Consider the following 24,758-nt stretch of genomic DNA (forward strand, 5'->3'; position numbering starts at 1 on the left):
AGTGAATCGCCTGCTTGGTCAGAGCACCTCTGTGGTTTTGTTTTTAGCATTTTAAAAATAGTTGACATTAAGCAGTGACACCAAGTATAGTTCAGGCAGAGACCAGGGGCTGATTTTTATAAACCTATAATCTCTTAAAGTCCTTTGTCCTCCTTTTGTAGGTTGGAATCCCCCTAATTCAAAGCACACTGAGTGCAGGTTCTCCTACTACGCCCACCTCCGGAAATGCAAGAGGTTCTCCCAACCAGACCATTGGTGCTTCTCCAGCTTCTTCTAAAGCTGGTAACAAATTGTTTTTCACTCTTGCATTGTAGTTTATCGTGTAATGCATATTGTGGATTTCTGACACAGACCTAAGGCTTCCTAGTTTTGTTTTTGTTTAATTTTAATACATTTTACAAATCAAACATTTGACATATGTGCTGATTGTTATCGGGTGTAATGCTGAAGCAATAACTAGACTTCATGAGTGGTAGTGGAACAGAACTGGCGTCCAGTCAGCTTTTGTCACTCGGCTTGAAGAGTTGATCAACTCTTCAAAACAATTTGTGCAAGTTAGAAAGAAAGTGGACACTTTGTGTAATGTTCAGGTGCATTTAGGGATTTAGGAGCGTTTTAGTTTACTTCATCAAAGACAGAGACTGATTTTGTGGCAGTGGGTCGTACTAAATAGCAGCAGTGATGATAAAGTGCAATTACATCAAATTCATATTTTTAACAGGGTTTAACAGTATCAGGTACTCTAGTTAAATAGAAAGTCAGAATAAGCTTTTAGTCTCCAATAGCTTTCAAGGGTACCAGATTTCAGCTTGAGTGATGTACAGCTTGGTCGATGGACGTGCTAATTGCATGATGTTGGTTTGGAGGGTCCATAATTTGAAGCACAGCAGGCATCAAAGTGTAATTCATCTGTCTAGCGGGACGTTTGTGTGTTTGGTCCATCTGTGTGCTGTTTTTCAGCCAGTGAACTCGGACACTTGACCTGCCTGTGCTGTGTTTAAAAAGTGATTATTGTGTTTGGCGATGAGAAACAAAGTCTTCCTGCCTCTGTACGTTTACATTTTTAGTGCAGTCCCTTTTTAGAAACGCTCTAATCCAGCATTAATTAAGCAGGTGGTTACTGTGAATCACGGATTGAAGCAGGAATTTAGATGTACATACGAGGTCTGTCCAAACAGAAACCAAACTACTTAAATAAGGTGAAGCTTCTCCTGTGAAATTTGCAAAATGTAACTGCGAGATTTTTCAGATGTTGTAGCAAGATTATGGAGAGGATCATTTAAGCTGCCCACAGTGTTATTAACAGTACTGACGGCTCAAATCAGGCAGACATAACTGTATGGTGGTCCCGTTGAGCGATTGTTTGCCTCGATTTGTAGAAATCTTTGTCAGCAATTTCATGTGGAGCAGTAGGCGATGAAGAAGGCATCAATAAAATTTTGCAACACACAATTTTGACTGAGAAACTGCTGATGCATTGTGTTGCTGCAAAATTTGTGTTGCGTCTCTTGACAGATGTGCAAAAAGCGAGCCGTGTCCCAGTCAGTCAGGAGTCGTTCGGTTGTTCAAATGCTGTTGACATTTTTTTGAAACAAATCAGATCAGGTGATGAAAGGTGGGTGTATGACCCCTGTGGCCTTATTTTATGTTCCGGATGTTGAAATGAACCCTGAAAGGTGTGTTCTGCAATGCGTCCTGGAACACGTTTTGTGGAAGTAGGAAAACCTTTGGGAGTGGTGCATAAATAGAGGAGGGGGTACACTGAAGGAGGCAAATCTGATGGTTTTACTAAATATTAATTCTTATTAAGTTTGGTTTCTTTTTGGGCAGATTTTGTACTTTGTATCTAAGAGAAAATTAAAACTTTACAAAAATTTAATAGAGAGTGAAAAAAAATACACTTAAACAAATAACAAGCCCTCCAGACGCACACAGGAACTTCTGCCTTGGATACTGGAGAGCTGCTGCTGTCAATTCCAGGCCTGTAGGTGGCGTAAGAAGGTTGGCTGATTCCTCGTGTTCATTTAAAGGCGGCATTACCATTTGAATATACAGTAGCAGGTCCAGCTTGTTGCGTCCACAAATTGAATCCGCTGTCGGATGTTTGTTCAGAGTGACTCGTCTTGATAGCAGAGGGAATCGTTTCTGTTGGCGAGTTTAAAAATAAACATCAACAAGATTTATTTATTTCATTTCGCCTTATACAATTTCTCGTATTAGGAATTTGTTAGTTTGGGGTCAGAGCGCAGGGCCCCTGGAGCAATTACAGGTTATGGGTCTTTCTCAAAGGCCCAGCAGAGTAGGATCTCTTTTGGCAGTGATGGGGATTCGAACCGACAACTTTCGGGATGCCTCAAAGGCTCTTATGTTGTAGATGTACAGTCCATTTAAAAAATTATAGTAACTTACAGTAACAGGTAACACGCCAGAAGTGAAAATCTTAACATTAGCAATTCATTAAAAATAAAGTTTATCAAAAAAAAAAAAAGGGGAAACTAGAGAGAGCTTCTGAAAAAAGGCCGCTGTGTGACACGGTGCCTGGAAGTAGAGGTGTTCTTTTTGATTTTTATAATAATAAATCTTTGCATTTATGTAGTGCTTTACTCACTACTTAAAGCGCTCACCATTTGCAGGTTAAGGGCCCAAAAGAGCAGAGTCCCTATTGGCATTTACGGGATTCGAACCGGCAACCTTTCGATCTGCCAGTGCAGATCCCTAGCCTTGGTGCCAGCACTCGGCTTTTATGGTTATTTATGCTGTAAGCCTCCAAGAGTGTAACACTGCGATCGATGCCAGCCCTTGTGTCTGTTGTGCTCCTCATTAATTGTCAGTCCTATTGAGTAGGCCTGATCGTACATATTGGTGGGCCTCGGCCTTCTATCTGCCCTAACATCCGTCGTGATGAAGGCCTGAGCCCGTATCTCTTCAGAATTACTCCTAGAATTTGCACTGAAAGTCAGATTAGGGTAAGAAGATGTCTCGTTTCAGAGTAGGGCGTGTAGGTAGTTGGGAAGTGTGCTGCAGCACTCCCAGCGAGCCATAAGAGTTCACCTTTGGGAATGAATGCCACCCCGATGATGATGTGTAGTTTTCTGATACTAACGCTTCATCACAAAGATGACAATATAAAAATGTGATAAGATGGAACATTGCAGTAAGCTGCACATATTTGCCACTTCGCAGCATCATCCTAAATAATACAGACAGAGACACTGGCACCACACGAGAATATAGCCTGATAACGGACCGCTGCTCCTTCAGAAGGATCACCTTCCTGTTGTTAAGGCCACCTGAAGTGCCTTGTAAGGTAACAGTTGCACCGAACCTCCGCACAGCTCAAAGTGGCACTCCCTCTTCCAGTGTCCCGTGGTGGTGCTGCCCATCTCTGCCTGATCCCCACTGATCTTCTGCAAGGCCCTGTCTGGAGTCTCTGCTTGCCACCTTGGACTTCCCTGGGCTTGTAAACTGAATGTTCCAGGGGTTCGTGGAATGCAAAGCTCAGTGTTCCTGCATTCGCCCATCCTGCCGGCTCATTTTCAGGGTGATATGCTGGCCGTACAATTGCGGGTTTCATGTCCATGACCACCTATTTGCTGGTACTGTGATAACGCTTGCAGTTCACATCTGCCTGCTTATCTACACTTGGTGCCCTGATCTTTGTGTACATGAATGCAGCTTGCATTAGCATTGCCTCGTGTGGAGTGGTGGTGAGATGTGTGAATCTGTGGATTAAATCGCGGGTTGTGGGGGTGTTTTAAAGTTTGATTTGAGAAACTAGCCAACCCGCGGCGTACCATACGGCGCATAATCAGGCCGGTTCTTTTAATGATTTTTAAGCACAGGGAGAAAATTAACATTTGAAAAATCGGTAATGCAAGAAAAGCAACATTGTAACCATGCACGGAACGAACCAACACACAATAGTCCATGACTGAAAAGTGCCGGACCGCCATCACTCATGTGAACCACCTCCAACTCGTCACTTGAGTCGTCGTCGTCTTTGCTCAGTCCAGATGCATCTGTGAATCACGTAGACTTTCCGTGTTCCTCCAGGAGTATCTAAGAAGACGCATGTTTGTCACGGATGCGAATTGCTGTATGTAGCGTGTAAAACAGTCTGCTAAGGTGCACGCGGTGGTGCGTCATAACCGAAAACTCGTTTTTTAAAGACTGCTTACTTCATTGTGTTTTAAGGACCCATGGGATACCCCTCGCAAACCGTTTTACACGCTGCATACGGCGATTCACCTCCGGCATGGCTCCTTCCTGCGTGCGCCTTAGGTGTCTCACTTGTCGGCGGCTTAGTGAATCCACACCCCCTTCTGGCGTGCTTTCCATGGGTGTCTGGCCGTAGTGAATTATACATATAGATGTTTGGCTGTGACACGCACAAGTCTTTGCTGTTGTGAAGCTGCCTTTTCAACGTGACATTACCACCACGTTCATTTTGGCAGTGTAGTAATGTACGAGATTTGTTACAAATATTATTCTGTCTCTGTCAAAGTGACATTACTTTTATAAGTTCGTTGCTGTCAAGCATTTCCAAAGCATTCGGCCTTTCTCAGATGTGATCTCTGTCTTCTGGCAGCTCACAGGCTCTCGCCAGGCCTGCTGAAGTTAGGAGTTTAGGTCACCTGACCAGAGGCTTCCAGTCCTGCTGCGCCAAGACGACCACCAAAGGTGGTCACTCTGAGATTTCAGTCAGTTTGGATACTCGATAAATACGCGGGCTGGTTTCAGTAAAAACTGCGCACGTTGTGTTACGTATTGCTTACTGCCTTTTTTAGTTGTAAATCTTTAGTGGATTATTTATTCACTTGGTACTGTTTTTTTTTGTATAATTATGCAAATTTTGAGCAATTTGAGTATTTTCAAATTTGAGTGTTGTTCCAATCTTTTACATTTTCATGATCCTCCCTAATCAGATTTGTTTTTATTATTCTACAATAGATTTTGTGTTGCCTTTTTATCTTTTATACAATTTTACACTGACATGACATTTATTTTCAGATGTCACCAGTTAATTCAAGCATCTTCAACTCTTTGATGCTCAGGCTTGCTTCCCTAAAATGTGCCATCACAGTAAACCTGTTTAGATGAGCGTATTTACGGTGATTGTGAATGAAGTGGTTTTATCACATTTTAGAATGTAGAGATTTGCTATTTTTTTTTTTTCTTTTTCCTTTAATTAGGTTCATTTGGAAGCCCGACGGCTTCTCGCCTGAACCTTAACAGCAGCGTGCAAGGTGCTGGCCTGCCCGCATATCCGTCGATTCAGCTCCTGGGTGTTGAAATGCTGCTTCATTTCTTTTATGGTCCTGATGTCTCTACTGCTGTTGCGCAGAACAAACTTCATCTCAGTCTTGGTAAGTTGATTACCCACCATTGTGTATTCTGTTTGTTCATGCAAACCAAGAAGGCAATCTTTGATCATACTGTATAAAGAGGAGATTCCATTTGTCGGTCGTTGGTTTGTTAAATGTGTGCCAAATGTAAACCTCAGGACGGGTTGTGCTCGGCTCTGCATAGCCGATTATGACTTGGTGTACCTTTTGTAGAAATCCAGATTTGAATGTCTTCAAAGTGCTGCGGTTTACTACACTACTTCATATTTATTCCACAAATCTGATTCTCAGCATGTAGAAGAAAGTGTTGTGTGCAGTTACCCTGAGCCAGCGTCAGTCTGTGCGTCTGTGGGGTTGTGCATGAAGCCATAATAATTTAACATTGTATTTTATTGTAAAGACTCCACTCCAATCTTTCTTTCTTCAATCTTTCGCTGTACCCCATACTCCTGTACTCCCCTGACGGGTCGTATCACGTGGCATCCTGGTAGACGTCTTATTTGCGTCTGTACTCCATTAAGCAGAAATCTCTCAACAACACACGCTGTTAGAATCTTTTTAAAAGTCTTACATTTAGAAAAATAACAACTGTTTTGTGAAGAGAAAAGCGCATATGCACACCTTACAACATTTCTGACTTTAGTGTTTTACTTCTGAACAAAGCAAACTAGCTTTGCCGTAGATGAGTACATAGCAGATGTCGTCATGTCACTGAATGGAGCTGGCAGCACATGCGGCTGCTTCTTCAACTCGGCCACAGGTCAGCAGCTCGATCAGCAGTGGCCCGTTTAACCTGCTGCTTGTAATGCCCAGCCGTGTGTCTCGGGGAGGTGGAGGTGACACTCTGCGTGAGAAAGACAGCCGAGCTCTGTTGAGCCATTAGGGGTCAGCTGCTGGTAAGTTTTGTTGCCACCATTCTGCCTTTTCTCAGGTCTCTTGTCATGACTGCAGATTGTTTGAGTCAGATCGACACACTGTGCATACTCACCTTATGTTTGTTTTAGTTATTGAGCTGGAAATTATTTGATAGTTATATTGGGTCCCCCACTTTAACACATTTTCAGTGCGAGCTCCACCTTTACTAAAAAATCTGTTTACAGGGACCAAACTCCCTCCAACCCAAGGCCCACTGGGGTGTTTGTTTGTGTGTGTGTGTGTGTGCGCGCGCGTTACCTGATTTGTATTGTGACAAGGTGACACTTGTAGACCTTTAACATGAGCTCATTTGAGCCTTGAGGGTCACTGCTTCCTGCACACTTGCCTGTCTAAGACTACGTTTTCAGAATTTTGTAATGTGTGGCACCGCTAGAAACTGATCCTGAGGTTTACAGCTCTACTTCCCAATGCCCTGTATTTGTGGGGTCTCCACTTGTCACTGCAGGTGTGTCATTTTTTGATGCACCTGACGTGAGTACTGCCTTTTCTAAATATCTCCATTTTTTTTCTCCTCTTTTAGAGCCGCTCACTCATCCGTTGATCTCCAGCACTTCATTTTTTTGCAAGCATGCCGGTGTTCTGATAAATGCTGTTCAAGAAGGCTTTACTGCAGTTGGGAAGGAAGCTTCAAGTGAGTTCCTGCTGCTTCACAGTAAATACTCTGCTGCTACTTTTCAGGATGTCCCCTATGAAGACTGTCCGATTGTAACCCGTCAAGTTGATATTTAGCATTTCTGTTTCTAGTTATGTACCATTATCAGTGCAGTGGGGGTCCACTTCTGTTAAGTTAGGATCAGGACCCCTGCCAGGCTTCCACCTTATTCTTGAATTTAATATGAAAGCTTCCACCAGGTGATGTGACCACAGCCGTGGCTGAATGTGTCCTGTCATGAGTTGAGTGTGAGCACGCCAGCACTTCTGTGAATGCTCCGAGTCCTTCTCCGTCCTTGTGTTTCTGATTATCTGTTTGATTGCCTTTCACAAATGCTTGTGATGTGAAGGCAGAGCCATTGAGTCCCCAGAGGACAACAAAAGATTTGGAGAAACTGTCCTGTCAACACTACTGCCAGTGCTTTGGCCTTAAGCAGTCTGATGACAAGAACAAGTCGGCCGTGGTACTCGGACACTGAACATCATTTATTTCTTTGCTGAGTTTGATTGTCTTGTTTCATTTTCTATTCCTTTATTTTTAAAAAAATCTGTTTTTAAACTTTTGTGTTTTCAGACTCTATGCTTCTCCTCATCTGGAAGAAAATGATTTCTTGTGTAATGTTGGCAATAGAAACAGGTGAGTATTGAGCTCCATTGAGTTCCTCCTAATTTGGCCTTCTCTTGCTCTTTTTAACGTTGTCTGTGTTCCTTCTTGTGTGTTTAATTCATATAGTAATTATTAGCAGAGCTGTTCTTAATAATCAAAGAGTATGGGAATGATGCTATGGCTAGAACTGTTCATGTTGTGATCCACTGGCACGCAGCGGATAACACCAAATGAATGTGACGGCTCAGGACAGTTGGACTACAGTGCACTACGTGGCCTTTGCATTCAAACAGAGCTGATGGCCTGCCGTGCCCAGTTGTCCTGGGTGTTCAGTGTCCGTTTATATGTAACATTTCTGTCAAATACGTAGCTTTACTTATTTACAGATATACATGTTCAGATAATGCAGGGTGATTAGTCGTCATTTGGAACAGCCTGATGAGTGGTGGGACTGTTTAATTTCTTGCCACCTGTGGCTTCAATCGCAGTTTCAAATCAAATTCCTCTGTAGAGTGTGGATTGTTCAAATATGTCGCTCGTTTAGGGCGAGTGTGTAATGCTTTCCCCAATATTGTTCCCAGTTTATTTTGAGTTGACAACTTGACATCACGTGTGACTGATCTGCCTGTAGAGCACACGTACAGAACACATTTGACGAGCACACAGGCCCGGCCCGTAGCGTCAGTACTCAAGGGTCGAGGGTGATGGGAGTGTTCGTCATGTGTTGTCTACTGTATTTAAAGAAGCCGGGTCATACTTCTTTAACCCCAGTATGATTGTTTTACGATTTGTGTGATGAATGAATAAATGTGGGCTGTTTTGCTTGTTAATTTCATGTCTTTAAGAATTCTACTAAAATAAGTGAAAATTGTTTCAATAGGCAATAAGAAAGAGCGTCAAGGCTCTGAGGTTTTGACTCTTCTCCTGCAAGCTTTAAAGCACATAGTCACTTTGGAAGCACTTCCTCCACCTAAAGTACTGGTAAGCAGCCCCACAATTCAATACAAACTTGTTCTTGTGCATCTTATTTCTGTCATAACTGAACGGACTTGAAGCACTGCTCAGATGTGCAAAATGACAGAAAAGTCCGACTTTGGAGCGCACCACGGTTCCTTTTTACTTCTGTCCTGTTAAACATGAAAAGAAGCATTCGAAGCAAACTCCAGTGGTAGCATTTATTTGAAGAGAATTATTTTTGACTTTAATGTTTGGAATAATCCAACCCTTTGTGTGAAGTATTTGTGTAATTTTACATCGTATACTTACTGTTGGGTAGATTAGGTGAATGTCTGGGGCTGACTTTGCTCTTACTTTATTGTCACGTAGCTTCAACCAACATGAAGGCAGGACAAGGGCCAGTTAAAGCCACCGGATCACATGTTGAAAAGAGCCATAGCACAGAAACTGAGGGCAGAATAATTAAACCATTCAAAGTAAGCCACTGGTTGGTAGGCTCTCTTCAGCTCCTTAGCAAACAAACTGTCCCCTCTAAACTTCTTTAACAGAAACTTTCCTAGAAAACATGTCCATTATGTGTCCAGGTTAAGAACTTAGAGTTCATTCATAGTGCCACAGAAATCGGACATATTGCCCTCAAGGTGGGCAGAATCTGAGAATAGGAAACAAAGTTCAGTAGCTACTCTGCACATGCAGACCACCAGCGCCGAGCAGAATGTGAATAAGAGAATTTGAACATCCGTCTTCCAAATCATACATGACTGCTTAAATGAATTAATAGGGAGGTAGAAAATGTCTAAATCATTGTATGGCAGGAAAGAAGCCCGAACAGGGTGCCATTCCACTGCAGGGCCCACTAATGCACACAACTGCATTCATATGTGGAATCACAGATTACTCTGACCTCTACATCTTTATGGATGTCGGATGAAATTCCATGTAGACATGGAAGGAACATGCAGATTCCACACAGCATCCATGAGCAAGAGTGACTCCTGAAATGCTGGATTAGTGTGGCAGCAGTGCTACTACCCACTGTGAAATGTTTCATTTATTAGGCAAAAAGTAAAGGTCTGAGGGCACATGCCATGTGGAGCACTCCCATAATGCCTGTTCAATGAAGCAAAGACGACGGTGTACATCCGTCTAGTCTGCTGACTGGTGACTTTCTGTAAAACAAACAGTCCAGTTGACATCTTCTAAGTCAGCTGAGAAGCAACAGCAACTGATAACCAAAAAATGGAAGCGCTTAAGAAAACCGCAGCGTCACTGAAATCGTAGAGCATAACTTTAATGTATCGAAATGAAATGTTTGTGCAGAATACACTCGGCAGACTTCTCTAAGAAACACCACACTGTGCCATCTCATTGGTGCTGTGAATGGAAGGAGCAAATTAGGAAACACTGAGTAGGACAGGGACGTTCCGGGATGAAGTGAACGGTGGGAGGGCCGCCCTTGGTACCTCCTCACTCTTGACTCCTTGTGTTTGAGCAAACTGTCGTCGTCTTCATCATCTGCGTCTTGAGCTTTGATTGTTTTATTTTGTAGTGCCTGCTTGAAGCCACCGTGAAAGGAATCCCACCCAAGGTCCTGGGGTCCCCAGCCTATCAGGTAGCCAATATGGATGTGTTAAATGTAAGTGTACTTGTATGTTAATGTGCTAAGAGAACATGAGCAGCATTTTCTACATTTGACTCAATTCTGTTTTATTAGGTTAGGACCTTGTACAGGATCAGAGTTCTAGTCATGTTTCAAAGTTTAGCATTTTTATATTTATTTACACCTTTTTATTTCTTCCTCTACAAAAATTGTGAGCGAGGTGTCACTTTCTAAAGTGTTTTGGTTTCATATTGTTGGGAAGTGCTCTCCACTTGCAGCCTGTTTAGAAACATTTCAAGAAGTTTAGACACATCTCGGGTTATTTGATTATTAAGTACCTGACCAAAGGGACTGCCGTCTAGCCTGTTGGTTTAAGAGTGTGTGGCCAGTCAGAGATGAAGGTGCGAGTGTAAGAACGAATCGATTCCTGCTTTGCTGTGTGGTCGGTTGGTTGGTTGAGTCTTTTCGAAAAGGCAGTGCACAAGCATGAGTGGCACATTTGGCTTGGAGGCGCTCTGTGTCCAGAGCCCCCTAAACAATTAGACTGAAGTGAAGAATTGTATAAGCAGTGACAAAGTAGCATGTCTGATGAGTAACTTCATCACAGTGAAGATAATTAATGCACTGTGTAACAAATGCCATAGAAACCAAAGGGTAGTTGATCGGGGGCATTCAGTGCCCTGTTAGTAGGCCACATAACACAAAGCCTCAGCCCATCTTACTCTTAGAAGCTGCAGAGGACTTGCTGGACTCTTTCTATGCAGTTTTCAGAGTTGTTGCTTTGCAGCAGAGCCGTTTTTCTTTTGAATGTGTTGAAGTTCTTTGGTGGTCCAAGACGAATTTATAGCACTTGAAGTGGGCATTTCATGAAGCACATATAACAAGAATTGGCTTATGAAGGAGAGTGGTGGGATAATCTGCTGCAAATAAAAAGAAGAAACTTCACAGCATCGGGGGTTCCGTGTGCCCAGTGCCCGCTGGCTTGTTCTGTTAATGGCTGCGCAGTCTCGTACTCCTGATCCTCTTCTCAAGTCTTCTGTTTGTCTCCATTGTAGCCAGTTCATTTAAAGCAATCGACTGACCCTCAGAGTGGCTGTCTTTGCTGCTGAACAGGAAAATGGCTGCCAGCAAACTCTGTCAACATTCCTCTAAAGCGTGTGGTTTAAGTAATGCCACATGCTCTCTCTTTCTGAATAATGTCTTCTAAGAAACGGTATGAAATAGTGCTGGTAACGGTACTCGCTGCTGACCAGGCACTTGATTCTTCAAACAGTGACAGCTGCTATATAAAGCTGATTAGCTGCCACAATGCTGTGGGTATGCCTGTTGGGGGATTTCTTGGAGGAGCCCCTTTGCTGTTCTTTCCTGCCTGAAACCCTGCGGTGTGTCTTGCAGCGCGTAGTCGCAGGGCAGTGGGAGACAGTGAGCTGCATGAGTCTTGGGTCTCTGCCTGTCTCTGTTCCTTACATATTTAATTGTGATATGTCTTTGGCATCGCCATGTCGGTGTAAACCGTAATAGAATACCTCATAATGATAAACCTGAACTCGAAATACGACAGAGTCTGGCATGGCATCCTGAGCCCAGAATTTAAGATGTCTTTAAGGTCCAGTAGTCCTGGAGCTGAAGTGCTTATTTGTGTCGCTGAAGAATATTGAAGGGGATCTGCGCTTACGGAGACTCTGCATCACTGACACGCACAGACGAACGGGCAGTCACTGGACAGGGCAGTGTGAGCCTCTGTGTGCTGGGTTGGTTAAAAAAGCAAATGGTGGAGAGTGAATGTCTGCAACGTGATGTCTTCATCTCTTTAACTGACCTCTCGGAGAGCACGTCCATCTTGTACACTGAATAGGAGTATTTTGTAATTTCCTAGAGTCTGTAAAGGTCACTGATTGAAACTGAGATGAGTTCTTGCTGACTGTTTTTATCTTTCTGTCCTGAGAACAAACCCATTTGTGTTTGCAGGGGACGCCCGCCTTGTTCTTGATTATCCTGTTCTTTCAGGGAGGCCTCTTAGAGTCGTTTGTAATGGATGAGAGGTGAGCCGTCGTAAAGAATATCTTGTTGTTCTTGTGATGTGTCCAGGGCCTGTTTGTGTTCACACACTGTTCTTGGTTTTAAACAGCAGTCCCCTGCTTAATGGTGTTGAGTACAAGCCGTGTATTTCACTGCTCACACTCGCTCAAAGCAGCGTCTGTCTCGAGTTTGAGATGTGTAGACTCAGCACAGAGATTTACCTCATAATAATTTAAAGGAATTGTCCACCCAGAAATGACATCTGGTACATGTTACTGACCCCATGGGCTCTGTGGTGATGGACAGAGATTAAAAAAAAAAAAAGTTATGATACAATACAAGCCAGTGGTGACCAGTGCTGTGCATTGGCAAATATGAAAAACAATCTCACGTTCCTGGTGTGTCACAATCAGAGGTGGGTAGAGTAGCTAAAAACTGTACTCGAGTAAGAGTGGCTTTTACTTCAAAATATTACTCAAGTAGAAGGAAAAAGTAGTCACCAAAAACTTACTCTAGCAAGAGTAAAAAAGTACTTGGTGAAAAGACTACTCAAGTACTGAGTAACTGTTTGAACAGATTTATTTTTTAGAAATGTTGTAATATAAAATAATGTGCAAATTCTGCTATTTCCAAATAATAAAATAAAAAAATAAGTAAAATTAAATTGCATCTTTACAAAATAAAGAAGCACAAATAACACAAAGTTCCAAATCTCAGTTTTTCACAACCAAGCTTTTGAAGCGTGTATGTTTGAAAAGTGCGAACTACTTACAGTGACGAGAGATCCTGTACACTGACAGCATAACACTGCATGTGCACTTTGTGGTGTAGCGGGTTTCAAATCCATAAAGCCGTGTCACTCTCTGTGGGCGCAATTGCTCGACCGCGGGGAGTTAATGAGGTAGTTGGAGCGAGTTGCACCTGCACGTGCGGATCTGATCGTTCTCAGTTGCTTTATTAGCTTCCTGCGGCGTGTGATTAAGGCCCACGGAGACGGGAGTGTATATATACGGGTCAGCACAAAAAAAGAAGGGTGGAATCAAAGAAAAGGAGAAAAGACACGAAAGGCAGGCTTGGGAACGACGATCTGGTTCTTGCAGTGAAGCTGTGACCGTTTAGCAGGGAACAGGAGCCCCGCATGACCATAAAGTCTCTCTCGGGCTGCAAGGCGCAGGAAGTTTGTGTGTGGTCATGTGACTGCATGGTCACGTCTGATTGGTGAAGCAGTCATGCAGTAGATCCACTGGCAACTTCTCTCTTGCAAAAATCTAAATTAATGTGTAAATGGAAAAAAGTAACGAGTCGAGTGTTGCCCAATGTAGCAGAGTAAGAGTAGCGTGCGTTCTTCACAAATGTAGTCAAGTAAAACTACTTTTTTTAAAAGTTACTCAAGTAAATGTAACTCGTTACTGCCCACCTCTGGTCGTAATCCAGTTGTACGCTTACAGCATTTGTTACTTAAATACTTTAGAAAAATCCACACACACCATAAACAGGCAACAGTCGCCATGGCACTGAGTTTTTCAACTGAAGCTCTGCCTCTCCCTCTCATTTATTGGTCAGCTGGCCTGTCCTCGGTTCAAAAACTCAGTGTGTCCTGGGTCTGATTTTTCCACACATGTATAATTGAACAAAATTTTATATTTCGTATTGCGAGCACAAACAGGATTATGCGACTTGATTCACATGAGATTTTTTTTCCTCTTTTCGTGGGTGTTTTTCACATCATTGGCTGTTGTCCATTGTTGGTCTCTATAGACTCCTATGCTACTAACTTTTTTATTCTCTCCATTTTGCATTAAAACTTATGATTGACATTTTTTTCTTAGCCTTTTCCACAAACTACATGTGGTTGGCATCATGTTTAAAAAAAAAAGTCATTTTTGTGCGGAGAATTCCTTTCAGTTTGTTTAAAAAAAAAAACGTTTTGTGACTTTTCACCAAGTTTCAGCTAAGGAGTTGTCGAGCTGGGCCTCCAGCACTTTCTTAGATCGATGAGTTTGAGTAGCGAGGGAGAGCCGAGCTCAGTGCCACTTGAAGTCTGTGACCCTCACACCTCCTTTGCAGGTTCTACACGTGTATGGAGACTTTAGTCGGCTCTGGTCTGTGTGGCCCCACATCTCCTCTGGCCTTCAGCGAGTCTGTCCTCAGTGTTATTAACCAGAATGCCACTTTAGTGACCAACAAGGAGCATCTTTGGAGAATGTGGAGCATCATAGTCAACCCTTTAAAGGAAAGCATCACTCAGGTGGGACAAAAGGCTCAGTCTGAAGGTGCAAATATCTTCACAGTCTGTGTGTTTGCAGCTCTGTGTGACGTGTGGCCTTTTTTGTTTTTGTTAAGACTAATGAAGTGAATCAAGGAGATGCCTTGGAATATAACTTCACTGCAATTTATAGCGCCTTAATGCTGCCAATTACGCATCTTGTGACAGTCAAAGGATTCCCTCAGGTAAGCAGATACCTTGAATAAAGGCTGGTCGCTCTCAAATATTACAAATTGTTTGCTGTATTTTGTTGTCATTTTTGAAAGAGAATCGTGTTTGTTTCCGGCTACATTCATTGTTACCTTTTGATTTATTATATAAATGTTATACTTTATCAATTAGGCGACAGTCTTTAAAGACCATGAACTTCTCAAGAGCAGCGTATAAAACACAAATTCAAATAAGCTGCAGGTCGGTTGGGTAACCCGCTGTATGTCATGGCTTCCATACTTGTGTGGAGAAAAAACGTCAGCAAAGATGACGCCAGCCTTTTATATTTGGCTTAAAAAAACTTTTAATGGCTTGTGTTTAATTTCAAAAAGTTGTTGATGAAGTAATGTGTCTTACTAAGGCCACGTGATTTTTATTAGGCCACGATGAAGACTCTCCTGAAGACTTGGTCCGAGTTCTACAAGACGTTTGCCCGCTGCTCTGCACTGGTCGCCACAGCCGAAGAGAATATTTGTTGTGAAGAACTTTGTGCTAAGATAATGCAGGGTTTAGAAAATAATGATCTTTTGGTAAATGTCTTAAATTATTTGTGCTTTCCAGTCTGGTGGGTGGTGATGGGGCTGGAGAGCTGCCTTCCTTCTGGTGCGTGATCGGTGATTTCAACAGAGTCTTCCTTTTCTCAAATTGGTAGAATTCATTGACGTTAGAGGCCTTTGTGAATATCTTACTGGTGATGATTGAGTGCATCAACTTCTCACCTTACACTCCAAAGTTTCAGCAAAAAAACAAATGTAAGTGCGTTCAGTGAACAAACGGAGTTCTCCTTGTGGTTATTTGTAAGATTCCTGGAATTCTGTAACAGGTAATCGAACTATCACTTCAATCTGTTTTAGCTCCCCATACACCGTCCAGTTGGAAGAGAAAGAAGAATAAACCCCTTGGAAATTTAACCTCCTTCATGAAGATCCTAGCTTTAGCCATGAACTCATTCCACAAAGTGGGCATTTCGGACACGGCTGTGGACTCCTCCGTTCCTTCAGTGGCCAGTGCTGGGATGACTTTGCTTAGCATTCTGTCAGCGTTGTTCTGTAATTTGTCTCTGGCACAACCCATACAGGAGGCCCTTTCCAGCCTGACGAAGCCAATGGCGGCTTTCTACGAAAGAACTGCAAAGTATGTTGGAAACATTTGGGTCTGACTTGCAGTTTATGTTGTAAATCCGTCACGAATCGTCTCCTTAAATATATGGGAAGAAATTTAAACCAAGCAGGATATTTTTTTCTGCACAGTTGTAAGCGTGTGTGTGTGTGTTTTTAATAATTTTTTATGTATCTATGCAGGACATCCAGTGAACTCCCGAAGATCTACGCCAACCTTGGACATAAGGTCAGAATGCTATTAGATACTTTTGGCCATCGTGAATTCCTTGTTTGAATGAGCGGACTCACTGACTTCATAGAGACCCGTCTCGCTTACAGGGGCTACTAACGTGTGCCGCGTGGTCCTGAGAAACTTGAGCTGTTGTCAGGAAGGTCCCTGGTGGGGTCTCCATGTAAACTCTTGTTTGTTTCGCTTATTGCTGTGCCATAGTAGGCTGGTACTGAAGAAACAGACAGACAGTAAATTACAGTTTGGTGGTCCTTTAAAATATAATGCTGTGCCATGTTGTTCGTGATAAACTGTTTTATGAACATAAATACAACTTTAAAAGTTGTAAAATGTTTAAAATGTTCTTTCCATCCACTGTTGAGTTCATTTACTCTTCGTTACGCTTCACTACTGCCCAGAAGCCCCTTCACGTCTTACTTTCTCTTCACCCTTGAGAGCGGCACAGGTGATTGTCCTTCCATATGCAAGCACTGGTTCAGGGTGGGACACTCCGGCCTGAGACTTGTTAATTGACGTGGCAAATGCCCACTTGACAGGAAACTGTCTGCACAAAGGGCAACTCGGGATTCACTGGGGCCAAGTCCATCTTTGGTATGAAGTCGAGACGACTCTGTGCCGATCCTCTGACCTCCCTGATGGCTAACTGATGCTCTGTAGTAATCGGGCGTGTCCCACTGCACAGCCCACGCTTGGCGTTCCTCCTTAACGACATCACCACACAACCTTCTTTGAGGTGCATCTGATGTGGAGGCAAGCCCGATGAATTGAGTGAGCTCAAAGTCGATGGGACAATCGTCCATATCTGCTTCGACAGCATTGTTTTTGTAGATACGACCTCGGTTCACCCTTCAGCACCGTCCGCATCTCCTTCATCACACCAGCATCTGCGTTTTTATGGCACAGACTCGCTCTTTCTACAAGCACCATAGTCTCATCCACGAGGCACATTAATCAGAATTCAACACTCGTCATAAATACTGTTAGGTGAACACTTGTGGAAAATCAGAGCAGTGAGTGCGTAAACCGGAAGTGGCTTTTGAACGGAGACCAGGGCTCTCTTGACCAGTGAATGGGGGCACCGTTTGAACAAATTCTAAGCCTGAGCTCCCAAAGCACTTTATTGAGTAGACTACACTAAGATTGAGGATCTTACTGAGCACTGCTGTATTCTCTTTACAATTTATTTTCTGTTTTTTTTTTTTTTTCCATTTCAGCTGGAAAAATTACTGTCGGACATCTTCTCCTGCTTGCAGTCCAAGTTTACAGCGGCTTATGACAACGAATTGTTAGAGAAGATGGCACCCGTTTTAAAAGTTACATTTCTTCATAAGAACAAACAGATACAAAGCCAGACGGCACAGTTCTGGAACTCGACCTTTGCGAAGACCGCCAGCCTGCGTTATCCAGAGGAGCTGAAGTAAGTGGTCGTCCTGGTAAGCGGAGTCTGAGAGCCACGTTTAATGAGCGAGAAGGACGATAACCTGATCTGTGTTTGCTGCTGATTAATTTCTTTTGAAGTAATTTGTATTGACTTGCTGTTGAAAACTTGAAAACTCAGACCCCTTCATTATTTTTTTTTTTCTTAACCAGCAGCCAAACGAGATACAAAATGAGCCAAAACAACTGGTGTCCATCATACAATATCTGAACATAAAGAAAGAGGAAGGTCTCAGGCATGTCGATCAGCTCAGGTCCCCAAAACATTTCATCAGGGCTCTTAGAAAGAGAAAATCCACAATTTCAGAAATGTCAGCTAATGCACCACGAGAGCAGCAACAAGCCATGAAATTAAAGAGCGGGTTTAATTAACAACAAGAATTGGCACCTCATTAAGCAGCTGGTTGGAGTTTGAGCCCTGACTTAGTTGGTCTTCTGTCGGTCACTCACGTCACATTTCATTTCTGTTTGGGTGCCATTTAAGGAAAGAAATGAAGAAATTCAGGGGAACAAATCTTAAAAAACAAGTCCATTGAAATGAACGGAAAAGGGGTTAATTAGCAACAAAAACAGGCCACTAATTAAGAATAGGGTTAGAATGAAAACCTGCAGCCACGGTGGTCCTCCAGGACCCCCTGCTCTAGAGTGACTCTTTCTCTCTGACGATTTGGCTCAAAAACTAACCGGCACATTGTCATCTTCTAACAGGCTCAGGTTTCAAGCCATTTTAGCTCTGACCGTCCTCAAGAGACTGACAGACAGACGGACAGACAGACACACACACACACACTCTCATCATCGACATATCAGTGTTTTCGGTATCGGGGACCCTAAATTGTCGAGATCCGTTGAAAAGTGGAGGTCGATATTTTGCCAAATCTAAAGCTTGTGCTCCTCCCCCGTGGGTGATGGGTTAGGGTGGGAAAGGGCGCAGAACAATTAGGGCTGCAATCATTGACATCATCAGACTTTGACTGATGCCATGAACTGAGGGGTCCTTTCATCAGATTGGCAGGCCCAGCACTGTTTCAGCCCTGGAATGGCCAAATGGGGGAGGTCTCCAGGACTCTAAACAAATCCAAATCATATTATGGGATATCATCTACTGTTAAATTCTGCTCTGTACTTCTAACATTTTTATTGTTATACTGTATTGAGGATTTGTTCTGTTCTGTGTATTGTGTTGTGTTGACCCCCCTTTTCTTTTTGACACCCACTGCACGCCCAACATACCTGGTACCTACAGCTGGTCTTTTTGGAGGTTTCTTCCATTTTCTCCCTACAAGGTTTTTGTTGGGAGTTTTTCTTGTCTTGGAGAGTCAAGGCTGGGGGGCTGTCGAGAGGCAAGGCCTGTTAAAGCCCATTGCGGCACTTCCTGTGTGATTTTGGGCTACACAAAAATAAATTGTATTGTAAGTAGACTTTATAATATTAAAGACAGACAATATGAAGAGAGGCAATTTTACGTCTGAACCAACCACAAGAGTAACTCCATGTTTGGGAGTCGCATGACCTGTCCAAGTGGACAGCTTTGGGGGTCTCTCCATCTTTGGGGGTCTCTCCATCTTTGGGGGTCTCTCCATCTTTGGTGCATTCAAGCAGTACGAAGCATCTGACAGAGTTCGGCCCGGGCCATTGGCAAGTCATGGACTGAGCAGACAGTTAGTCCAAACAGAAATCGGACGATTCAACGCAGCAGGTGATCAGCGGTGTGTCTGTTCGTTCGTTCGTTCCACAATCTGGTGCCCTGAAAACGGTGTTGGTTTTAATTTAGTAAGTTGACCCCTGCCTGCTAATATTTCTGGGAGGTTTTGCCGTTTGGTTTCATGGTAAGCAGAGTTGTGTTGTTGGCGGTTTGGTGCACTCATGTTTTTGTGTCATTTGCAGGGCCGTCTTAAACCAGGTGAGACAGAAGATTCCCATCATTTTGCCTGGCTTTGAAGCTGTGGAGATGGCGGACTCCTTGAGTGGACCCTTATCTGACACTGTAAGTAAGATATGTTTGAAATTTCTGAAAGGCTCGCCTTTACTGCAAGACAGAATGTTTAGTACGATGCCAAAGTTTTTGAACATGTTAACCCTTAACATACGTTACCCTTTCCGAGTATAAGCAGCTGGTGGGTTGGGCATCTTGGCATCATGGTGTTGCTGGGCAGTGTTTTATGACTTCTTAGTAGTAAGGCACTGACAGGCTCGGGTTGGGGGGCTGCAGTTGCTTCACTCCTTTGCATCGATCTCCACTTGGGAACGTTTCAGAGTTTCATATTCTAATCACACGTTAGGAATACTTTATTAAAATTAAAGGCACGCTGCTTTATCTAAAGGACTGCTGGATACATTGAAATGGGGCAAGCAGGTCTATCACCAGAGATTCTAGATGTGCAGCTGAAGAAACCCACCGCTGTCTTCTCCAGGGTGCCTCATCACAAAGAAGCACAAAGCCATCATAACGAGACTTGTTATGGGCATATGGCAGTGCCACCCTCTCACTTAGTGCATTGTGGTCAGTTCTGTTAGAATATATTGGGGCTTTATGCTTTGAAATTGAATGTCACATTGAGGATTTGGGGGGCTCTAAGTAGCCAAGTGTGTCCGTGGTAAACGGTTTCCAGACTAACATGAATGGCAAAGTTGTTAAGAATGGAAGTGTGGTACTTGGACGCTGCCTAAGTGAGTGTGGTGGTGCTTTTATTCCTAACAGTGTGATGACTCTCAGCTGGACATCAAAATCAGTGGCGTGGAGTTAAAGTCGACCGGAAAGCGAGAGTCGCTACTTACGAAAGCGGAAGAAATTAAAGAGAAGAGTGCCAGCCATTCCAAAGCTGTCTCGGTAAGTACAGATCACCAGCTGCACGTGCGCCTTTCGTTGTATTTATCATACGGTGAGAGACGGCGCGCTGGGTTATTATTGAGGGTTGAGGGAGATTGAAAGTACAAGAACAGCACTTGAGTGCCACCGTCACGGAGCTCATCAGTTGGTGATGGAAGACTCGCGTCTTCAGCGTGAAGCTCCGTGAATCCTGAACTTTCTGAGCCTTAGGAGACGCCCGTAGGTCTGCGATACCAGTCTGTTAGCTTGTTTGTTTGCTCTGCTTTACTTCTGTGCGACTTTCCTACAGTTCAGCTCTTTAAACACAAACGATGCATCTTCAGTCATGGCATCACAAGTGTTATGTGCCAGTCTGTACTGGGTCAGCTGGCACTGTCTCAGGTGACATTGGCACTGTTGTGGCTGTTTCGATTGGTTTTGTTTTCTTCTTTCCCCTCAGATGTACATTTTAATTAATGTGTTTGTCTCTTAGGTAAAACTGGATTTTGGTTCTATGAAAAGTCCACGGAAAAACTTGCTTCTGGATGAAGAGAAATCGGTGGATTTTGTTTTCATTCCTCCAGAGCAAAAGAAAAGAACGCTAACAGAACACCAAAAGGAGGTTCTGCGGACAAAGAGGTATGGAAATTGTCTGTCTCGTCAGTCACGTGCTGCTAATGGCCGACCTGAAGAGAAGGTCCTTCTGGCAGTCCATGGCTTTGAAGGTGTAGGGTAGCCTGTCCGCTGAGGAGTGGGTGGGCCGTACATTCACGTCTCGTCGTTGACTTTCTGCGCTCATTCTTTTGTGTCGGAGTATTTTGTGACGTTTTCATCCCTGCAGGATTTTCAAGTCGTGAATTCCCTGCGTTGCTCCTTTTCTGCCCACTGCTGATGTGTCCGTGGTGACACATCCTGGCGCCTGTGGTCTTCTTGAGTTAATGAAAGACGCTTGTTCTGTTTTTACTGCTCTTCAGGGTTGATATTCCTGCCATGTACAACAACCTTGACGCCTCTCAGGACACCACGCTGTTCACCCAGTACACCCAAAGCCAAGAAGGCGCTGCTGCGTATGTTTGGTTCATTTCAGTTTTATTGGCTTGTTTTCCTGGTACTTCATTTTCAAGTGGTCTCATTTCATTTTCCAGGGCGACATTAAGTGAGGATTCAGTGGAGAAAAACAGGAACGAAGCATCCGAGGACCCTGAGGATACATCTGAAGAGGTACTGGCCGCTCTCTAATGCCCACACATTCAGTGGCAGAAGAAGCACATTGGCCGTAGCAGGCCGGCTTACGTTGTAAATGTCAGATGCTGTCACGCGTCTTCCTCGGCCTTGGGAATCCAAGTGACGCCGAGCTCAGCAGACTTGGGCAGGCCCCTCGGTTATTGGATTGGCAGTCTTGACAATTTTTAATGGTGACAGCCTCGTTTGTAGGCCTCTTAACACAAGTGTGTGGCTAAACAAGCACCAGATGGCCTGCCTCGGGTGACAGACAGACGGTGGTGATGGCGTCGACTCCTGGCAGAGCTCGAGTGTCCAAGCCACTGACCAGTGGAGTCTGTGGGATTTCTAATTTGCTTGGGTGCTCCAGTGTCCTCGTGCGAGAGAAGCACAGGGCGTCGCTTGCTTCCCTTTCTTAACACACCTGCATGTGACGGCTCATGTGTCGTCACTGTCCACTCCCACGTTGCTCGGCTCCAGGAGGTGGCAAACTGGGGGGCCGCTAACGGCGAAGGGGCCTTTTGCACAACAGCAGGCCCTTTGTCAGCCTTGTGGCCCTCGCTGGCATCCGTAGCCCTCAAACGTGTTCCGTGCTGTCGTGTGCCCGGGTCTTCACCGCTTACAGGGTAACGTCAATAACCAAAGTGAGGACGAAGGCAGGGAAACGATGGCGTCGAGTATCTTGAAAGGATTTTCAGCAATACCCGAGTCAAAGCTAATTCACGCCTCTTGTGCTTATTTGACAGGTAAAGCAAAAAGCGGCAGGCGGCGATCTGGCGAGGCCTTCATCAGCTAATGTGGTCTGCGGTGATGAAGATGACAGAGTCGTGTCCTCCACAGCAGAAGATCCACAAGCTGATGTGTCCGCATCTGGAAACGGCGAGTGTGAAACCAGAAAGGAGGCGGACGTTTCGGTGGAAGACAGCAGTGTGAACGTCAGCAGCAGTTCCACCTCGTCGGACGTTGTGTCGGGGACCCCCCAGAAACCTGCCAGCCGAAGGCAGTCCTTCATCACGCTGGAGAAGTTCAATCTGTCCAACTCCAAGGCTCCTAGCTCTGCTCGTGCCAAAACGTACGCACAGTCCAGTCCCAAGATTTTAAAACCCGACAGCACCGAGCCAGTGGAGGCAGACCCCAAAGAAACTGCAATCCCAGCTGAGAAAGACCCTCAAACACGGGGAGAAAATGGGCCTTGTCTTGGGGACGTTCATTTGAAACCAGCGCAAGAGAATACGAGCCAGTGTGACAAAGTGACGGAGCAGCAAAGCCGAAACAGAGAGGCGGGTGACCTGAAGGCCGACGAGAAGTCCGAGACCAGTGACGTCATCGAGGACTGCATCCCAGACACACAGAGCCAACCTCAGGAGGGTGGACCAAAGGACGAGCAGGACAGGAGAAAGGAGAGTCAGGCCTCGGCCAAAATGGAACTGTCGGCCGAGTCCAAAGAGAATACGCCTCCGGAGGAGTCCGGCGAAGACAAAGGCAACCGAGAGTCTCAAAATCTGTCCAGTCAGAGCGAGCCCAGGCGCTCGTCGAGGCAGCGGAACAAACCGGTGAGGCCCGGGGAGAGACCTGGGGAGAGGCCCGCAGAGAGCTCCGAAAGCCAGGAGAAGGAGGTCAAGGTCAAGCTGAAGAGGGGCCCAAAGAGCAAGGACGAAAAGATGGCGGACAGAACGATCCTGTCGGATGGAGAGCCGGCCAGGGACCTTCAGGGGTCCTCTCTGTCCCAAGAGGACTTGGGTGTGAAGAGCGATCTGTCACTGACTAAAGAGGAGCGGGTGACAAAGAGCTCCGTCACAAGTGCGCCTCCCGCTCCTGCGGTGAACGCAGACCCATCGCACGAGGCAGACGGAAACAAAGGGGCCCCGAAAGACCGAGTCCGGTATGTGACCAGGAGGTCCTCTCAGGGTCTGCTGTCCAGCATTGAAAATTCCGAGTCCGACAGCTCCGAGCCCCTTGAGGACGGCGAAAAGTTAAAAAGGCCCGGCAGAGGCAGAAAGCCAAAGAAAGGTGCCAAGCTGGTGGCCGATCTGAAGACGTCGAGTGATAAATCCAAAGTGGTCAGCGACGTGTCCAGCCCAGTCATTCCGCCCTCCACGGGGGGTACCAGTGAGCAGGATGCACAGAAAAGCGAAGAGAAGGAAAACTCGAAAGTCGACATTGGCAGCGACAGCAAGCCGCCCGGCGCAGAGCTGTCTGAGCTGAAGGACGCCTCGCAGACGTCGAGTGTGCCAAGTGCGCCCGCCGCCTGTAATAACAAAACGTACAGCGTGCACAGGGCACTTAGTGAGCCCTCGAAGCGGGCGAGTCAGACTTTTACCATCGCCAGCGACTTAAGTGCTATGCTGGACAGCATGGCGGCCGAGCCGACGGCTAGCGAGTACACGTCGGTGTTCCTGAGCTCGGCGAAGAGCACCCCTGTGCACGTGTGCACTCACAGCCGCAGAGGCAGGGGGCGCAAGCGTTCCCGAGTGTGTAACTGTAGTTTAGACGCGGACGTATCCCAGCAGCACAAGGTGCTCTGCGGTGGCAGCGCTTCTGAAAATGTCACACAGGAGCTCAAGATGTGTCATGGCGACAAACCGGAACTGTCCTCGATCGGCTCCCAGTTTGAAGACAGCGAATTAGTGGAGCCCAATGCCATGAGCACGCCCCTTCATGCAAACAAGGAGCCCGCGTTCTTCAGCACCCTGGCCTACCCGGTGTCCTCAGATGACGACAAAAAGACTCTGACCGAAAACGAGTCCTCGGGAGGAGACGTCCATCAGACTGTCGTGGGGGTATCCGACTTCAGTAACAATGTCACCGTGCAGCAGAAAACCGACAATGAAGTGCAAGGGGACGAGGGGCTAAAGACTTTGGAGTCCGTCGGGGCACAGGAGGAGTTCTCGATGGGAGAAAGTGAGCGTCAGCCGCCCCTGCAGGATCTGATGCCACCGCAGCCGCAAGAAACCTCACCAGGAACGGAGGAGGAGGACCACCACCTGCCTGAATCGGTGACCGAGGACGAGCTCACCCAAGCAACCCACCTTGAAGGACTTGTTGTCAAGGAGAACGTTTCACCTGTGGACGCTGAGCCTGCCGCAGACACTTTAGAGCCCGAGGACCCCATGCCAGGGCCAACCATGTTAGGTTCTCCTCAGCAAGCCAAGGCTCCCCTTGGGGATCACATGATGGACCACAGTCCCAGTGGCGCCAAGCCCAAAGGAGCCTGGTCTCCTACGGCTTCACCTTCTACCAGCATTCTGAAGAAGGGCTTGAAGAGGTCCCTGGAGGACGACTCTCCGTCACCTTTGACTAAGGTAATCAACGGGTGGGCCCGGTGTGGGTGACGCACCGTCGCGCTTTAG

The 24,758-nt window shown here is 45.3% G+C and overlaps 1 protein-coding gene across 4 annotated transcripts in view; it reads left to right on the plus strand.

The window, feature by feature from the left end:
* The window catches only part of rif1 (replication timing regulatory factor 1), a 46,693-nt gene that overhangs the window by 18,148 nt on the left and 3,787 nt on the right, over positions 1-24,758 (plus strand). For 3 of the 4 annotated variants that reach the window (XM_039755206.1, XM_039755205.1, XM_039755208.1), the window contains 20 exons: positions 162-282; positions 5,193-5,366; positions 6,802-6,912; positions 7,507-7,569; positions 8,420-8,520; positions 10,046-10,132; positions 12,065-12,138; positions 14,183-14,363; positions 14,459-14,566; positions 14,972-15,121; positions 15,244-15,343; positions 15,446-15,725; positions 15,893-15,938; positions 17,156-17,358; positions 19,266-19,365; positions 20,080-20,208; positions 20,681-20,826; positions 21,162-21,254; positions 21,333-21,408; positions 22,155-24,710. In XM_039755206.1, the coding sequence (XP_039611140.1) occupies positions 162-282; positions 5,193-5,366; positions 6,802-6,912; positions 7,507-7,569; positions 8,420-8,520; positions 10,046-10,132; positions 12,065-12,138; positions 14,183-14,363; positions 14,459-14,566; positions 14,972-15,121; positions 15,244-15,343; positions 15,446-15,725; positions 15,893-15,938; positions 17,156-17,358; positions 19,266-19,365; positions 20,080-20,208; positions 20,681-20,826; positions 21,162-21,254; positions 21,333-21,408; positions 22,155-24,710 (4,899 nt within the window). The remainder of the gene's footprint in view (positions 1-161; positions 283-5,192; positions 5,367-6,801; positions 6,913-7,506; positions 7,570-8,419; positions 8,521-10,045; positions 10,133-12,064; positions 12,139-14,182; positions 14,364-14,458; positions 14,567-14,971; positions 15,122-15,243; positions 15,344-15,445; positions 15,726-15,892; positions 15,939-17,155; positions 17,359-19,265; positions 19,366-20,079; positions 20,209-20,680; positions 20,827-21,161; positions 21,255-21,332; positions 21,409-22,154; positions 24,711-24,758) is intronic. The other variant, XM_039755207.1, reaches the window with a different exon arrangement.

The sequence above is a fragment of the Polypterus senegalus genome, chromosome 6 (assembly GCF_016835505.1).
Source record: "Polypterus senegalus isolate Bchr_013 chromosome 6, ASM1683550v1, whole genome shotgun sequence".
NCBI classification, from domain to species: Eukaryota; Metazoa; Chordata; class Cladistia; order Polypteriformes; family Polypteridae; genus Polypterus; species Polypterus senegalus.